The sequence below is a fragment of the Drosophila sulfurigaster genome, chromosome X (assembly GCF_023558435.1).
Source record: "Drosophila sulfurigaster albostrigata strain 15112-1811.04 chromosome X, ASM2355843v2, whole genome shotgun sequence".
Taxonomy (NCBI): Eukaryota; Metazoa; Arthropoda; class Insecta; order Diptera; family Drosophilidae; genus Drosophila; species Drosophila sulfurigaster.
This window is the reverse complement of record NC_084885.1, coordinates 6,790,166-6,796,080: the sequence shown is the minus strand read 5'-3', so window position 1 is coordinate 6,796,080 and position 5,915 is coordinate 6,790,166. Positions and strand designations below refer to the sequence as shown.

At 34.4% G+C, this 5,915-nt stretch overlaps 1 protein-coding gene across 1 annotated transcript; it reads right to left on the bottom strand.

Moving 5' to 3' along the window:
• Window positions 1-2,241: 2,241 nt before the first annotated feature.
• LOC133848917 (putative mediator of RNA polymerase II transcription subunit 26) lies at window positions 2,242-3,281 on the bottom strand. Its single transcript, XM_062284662.1, has 2 exons — window positions 3,167-3,281; window positions 2,242-3,111 (listed from the first exon to the last, which is right to left on the bottom strand). The coding sequence occupies exons 1-2, from the start codon at window positions 3,174-3,176 to the stop codon at window positions 2,366-2,368; spliced, it is 756 nt and encodes a 251-aa protein (XP_062140646.1). The 5' UTR covers window positions 3,177-3,281; the 3' UTR covers window positions 2,242-2,365.
• Between the last annotated feature and the right edge of the window lie 2,634 nt (window positions 3,282-5,915).

The following is a 5,915-nucleotide window of genomic DNA, read 5'->3' as shown; positions in this document are numbered from 1 at the left end:
TAGTTTTTATCGAAAGTTGGAATTTCATTCATAATTACTTTACTTTCTCTTATATATATTTAATATTTTTCTACATTTTAATAAAATGTATTTTATAAAAGATATATTTTATCATTAATTTTAACTCAATTGCAAAGTAAATTTAATGCAGTTATTAAAAGCTTTTTAAGTTTAACAGAATTTAAAATGTATAGTTTTTTTGATTGTGTTTTTTTTCTACAATTTATTGAACAAATGGTAGTAAAATCTATTGGAGACATGTTCAAACTTTGTAAATATTATTAGCTAGCTAGCGTAGCTTTAAAAAGTCAAAATTGCTTCCATAATTATTTTATAGTTTTTCTACAGTTTTATAGAATGGAATTTATTTGAAATATTCTTTTGTGTTTCTAATTTTAAGTATATGTTTAAACAAACTTAATGTAGTTGTTGAAAGCTTTTTAAGTTTAATAGACTGTAACACTTATAGTTATTTTCTATTGTGTTTCTCTAATAAGTAATATATATTTTTTCCATAAATTGAGTTTAAATATATCCATTCATTAAACACGTAATTTGGATAATTCGACAACTCCATTAGCCGATAGTTTCTGATTGACATTTGGTATAGTTTTCAAAGTAATTTCGTCTCATCAATTTTTTGTTCTGCCGATTAACAAATTAAAATGAAGATCAGCTTATTGAGATTGCAATTAGTAGAAAGCAAAGCATATAAAATTACACAAAATTTATTGATAATATTATAATTGCCAATAGATAACAATCATATTTAGTTTTGTACATTTATTTTATTTGTAAGTAACTAACAAATTTCTAAATAAATTAATCAATTAAAAAGAGTTGGAGAGTGAATGTGATTTGTAGCCTTTTGCGATGTAATCTAATTAAATTTGTTTGTTCCCTCGCTAAGAATTTGTCTATTTGATGTCGCCTTTCGGATTGTCGTCGCCCACTTTAATTGGCATGTTTGGTTTTGGCTACAGCGCTACAGCCATGTTGTCACTTTCAGTTAACAAGCATTTCATTAGCCTAATTTCAATGGCGAATCGCTGTTTGATTGTTAAGCCAGCCAAAGCTGAAAGCAAAGCCCAAAGCAAACGCTTGTCGCTCGTCGCTCGTTCGTCTCTCGCTCTCCATTCCAGCTGCTGACTTAACATTCGCATTACCATAGTCGCCCACAAGTCCTAGCACATTCCTCGCTTTCCTCCCCCCTCTCCTTCCCCACACTCTGTTCGCTTCGCTTTTCGTCATTTGCTAAGCAAACAGAAAGCAAACAGAAACGACAGCGACAGCGACAACGCCAACGACACTGACAGCAACATTCGCCCAAAAATGGATGGTCAACTGTCACATGCGACGTATGCGCAATATTATGTATTCTGTTTTTCTTTTTTCTCGTCTTTTGCTTCTGCTTCATCTTCTTCTTGTATGCTTTAACTCCCATTAAATGTTTCTAGCACATCTCTCTCTCTCTCTCTCTCTCTCTCTCGCATATTGCCCTGCATCTGCGCAGCTTTAGAAGGTTACCCAGTGACCAGAATCTGCTGTCGTCTCGAGGCGATAAAATTCAGTGCATCCCCAGCTCAATATTCCTGTGTCTCCGTCTCGTTGCAGCTCAGCCATATGAAGCTATTACTGCTATTTTCGGTTTAATAGTGAAATGAACGGATGAAATAGAGCACAAACATAAAAGCATCGTTGCATGTGCTGTGAAAACTGATTAAGCTCGAAGGTAAAAGCATATGAAATTGCTGAAAATTTTTAAAATAAATATAAAATATATACAGTTCACAGTTCTGTTTATTAAATGTTGACTTGCTTTCAGAGCACAGTGCAAAGTTCATTACTAAATAGAGATTTCTCATAATTTGTGATAATATTCTTGATGCAATGCTTTTTGCTATTTCTAGATTTAAGCAGAAGTACACAACATTTTTAGCCAATGAAACTATTACCAAACATTTACCAGCCAATTACCTGTTAATGTCTTGCTGCTTTAAAAAAGTATGCTGCGAAATTAAGATTATCATATATTTTTAAAGCCTTTTAACTATGTTGTAATTACAATTAGTCAATAATAAAAAGAGCAAATCATAATTTAGTCATAAAATATTATACATGTGTATATTAAATACTCATTTTTAGTTGCCAACACAATGATTCTATAAAAATATATCGAACTTTTTAGAACTCACTTTATTATTTAGCCAACAAAATTCTTTAAAAATTCAATACGAAATATAGCATTGGAAATTCACTTTATCTATCGAATATTATGTTGAATTTATTTGTACAACTTAATTACAAGTAACCACACATATTTTCTAATATTTGCATTAATAATTTTGAAACTCATTTCCGACTTTCAATTGCTTATACTGTTATCCAATTGCTGTCTATTGCTTATACACTTGCTGCAAAGGCACAGAGCAATGGCTGCTGGTCTGGCAACAGCAGCAAACGGATCAATGTCAGTGGCAGGAGCAGCCAAAGAGGCTGCCATGGCCAACTGTTGTTTGTGGTAGAGCGTTTCGATTTGTTGTTTCAATTGCGCCTGTTGCGTTGGCTGCTGCTGTGGCTGCTGCTGCTGTTGCTCGGCAACAATTGACGGTTGCTGTTGCTGCTCCGATTCCACTGGCGCAGCAATTGATTCATGCAGCCCGGACAACTGTTGTGGCATCTCGTATTCACCAGCTGGGAAACGTGATAATCGTTGTGGGCTTAGACTTGCCCGTTGGATTGATCTTTGCTGCTGCTGCTGTTGCTGCTGCTGCTCCCGCAATTGATTGTTGCAAGCGTCGCGCAATCGTAGCATCGATTGACCCAACTTAAGCAGCTCCGTTTGATTGCCATCAATCAATTTGTGTGTATCGAAATACCAGGCTATATTCAACTTTCTAAATGCGCCCTGCAACAGCATATAATTGTGCATGGAATCGCGTTCATTCGCCGGCCGATGTATGATCAGCACACTCGCAATGGAGCCGGGCAATACTTTGGCCATCAGGCGACACCAGACAACGCCATTGGCCAGATCCTGTAATCCATGCCAGCGCGGACTTGACACCGATTTGCGTATCCATTGCAGCAATTGTGTTGTCTCATTGCCAGCTGTAGGCAACCAAAATTGAATTAGACAAATTTACTATTTATTTGATTTACTTACTGCTTTGCATGTTGTAAGAAAATGCTGTGAATTTATTGTGCTAATCAGCATGTGAAAATGTGTGGCATACTCAGTTTCCACACTTAAAAAAGAATAGTTTCTAAAATATACCACATGGTATATTTGGTATATTGATGTAGTACTACATTAAAAATATACAATAGAGTCAAAAATATAACAGACAGACGAGGCTGACAGTCTGGTATTTGTTGCACTCATACTATAGAGTGAATGTAGTACTATACCAAATTTGGTATATTTTTAGTATTTTGACAGTAAATAATTTGGCATATTTTAATTTTAATACCGCACTGCTTTACTTTAAAAATGGGTAGAGGGTATCTCAAAGTCCAGTACACTCGACTTTAGCTTTCTTACTTGATTGGTCTTAAAACTATAAACTATTGTCCTCTTATTAATAAAAACTTGGGTTTAATCAAAATGTGTTTTCTAGCATTAAAATGTTCATGTGCCTAACATACTTTTTAGTATGTTACTAAGACCAAAATCGTGTTTTAGAACGCTTTTTTGCAGTGCATTTAGCTCTCTCATCCTCTGTCTGTTGTTTGTCCATTCTTGGCACTTCGAATGGCCATTTAACACTTAACACATTGATTTGGCAAGTAGCCAATTGGCCCATTGGCCACTTCAGGTAATTACAGTGGGCCAATTTGTCTTTGGGCGGACATAAACTAAAGCAAACATATTTCGAATACGAATTTTGCTTCATTTAAGCGTTGCTTACTTTGATTTTTAGATGTTGTCCATCGCACCATTTAAGCAACTCTTTATTCAATTAGAGACAAAAAAAAAAGAAGAAGATATTTGTGTGTGTAGGATGTGTACTTGCCTCTTAGGATTCTCTTTTGCTTTGTGCTTCCGCTGTCCGTTGGTCAAGACTACTCGTATTCCTCCTCCTTCTCCCACCCACAGATTTTCTCATTCCTCGCAGTGTCATTCGCAGGCAGCATGCAAATGAATGTTGCCCAGAATACGGCACGTGCAGCCATCGGCGGCTGCTGCTTTTATTCTCTTCATTCTTTTTTTTTTTTTTGAATATACATATATATATGTATTCTTTTTTTGGCGAGGCAGCAACGAGCAGTTGGCAAACGGCGTCACCTTAATGCGGCCATTTCATTTGGCCAGCAGCAAAAGTAGAAGTAGTTGGACACCATCCTGTTGCAGGATGTGGCGCAGTTCTACACACACACACACACACACATTCACATAAATAAAATGCAAACAATGCTTGTTTCATTTGCGTAATAAAATATTTATACAGGTATTTAGTTAGCTGGACTGAAAAATAAAGCGCGCTCCTTGGCACGCGAAAAAAACAGCAGCAGCAAGACCAACGACCAAAATTAAGCAAAATGCCCATCCAACAAAAAAAAAAAAAGAAGAAGATACACAAAAAAATGTATCAAAAATAGAAGGTAAATTAAATACGCCAAAAGAAAAAGATGAAAAACAAAAATGTGAAAAGCCCATCGCATCGCTTTACGCTTTAATATGAAAGCCGAGCCGAACTCTTTTTGCCTGACCATTGTTTTTTGGGGCTCGCAAAATGAACAGTGTCTAGACGTCATTTCTCAGCCAAGAGTCGAGAGTCCTGAATCGAGCATCAGACAGGACAAGTGCTCTCTACTCTGTCTCTACTCTGGCTGTCCAACAAATATCCTTATCTCTGTGTCGCCCGGCGCGATATGTTAGATAAATCAGCACGTTCTGCGATTTAACCGTGGAGGTTGAGCTACAGAAATTCGAGCATGACATGGATATTGCTTTCATTTATCATCGTCCGCCCATCTTTATAGAATGCAGGCAAAACATTGACCATTAAATTGAAAACAAGACATCCAACACACACACACACACAAACACAACTGATTTTCATTATTATTTATTATCTGCAAGTCTCTTGATATTAAATACAACTTTGCTCATTTTATTATTATTCTTATTAATGTACATCTTTGTAAACTGCTTTTTGCATATGCTATAATAATCATGAATAATGTTATATTTATATGAATATATTCTTTGAAACTTTAGAAAAGCAAAACATAATATTTAACAATGATCATATAATTAATATTTTTGTTGAATACTGTGTTTCCTTTTCCCTTCCTCTTTTCTTGCCGTTTCTAAACTTTGCAACAACATTTGTATTATTTTTTAAGCTTATAAATATTACAACAAAATCGTAAGTTTTAAATTTTGCATTATTTAAATTATTTCTTCTTTGTTAATTTTTAGTTATAATATTTTCATTTTTACATTTCTTTCATTTTTAAAACTTTTGCGAATATTTCTTTTAAAATGTTTTCATTTTATCAAAATTGGGTGATTTTACAAAAACACAATATCATTACCTGCCCACCATATTCTCTAGATCTAAACGTAATTGAAAACTTTTGGGGCTGGCTAAAACGTAAGGTATACGAAGAGAGAAAGTAATACGAATATAAGTTATTATTAAATGCAGCTTTTTAATGTGCTTTGAGTGAGATTTCCTTGAACTACATGGATTCCTTATATAATTCTATGAAGGATCGAATATATGAAGTTATAACTAACAAAGGAAGCAATACTCAATATGCAATGCAAAATTACACATTATTTTGAGAAGCATTAAGAAAATGTTTTAAAACCACAATTTACTTAAATTTATGAAATCATTTGAAAATTACATTAAATTAAATTATCATTATATACCAAAAGTTTTTTCATGTCAACTTCTTTT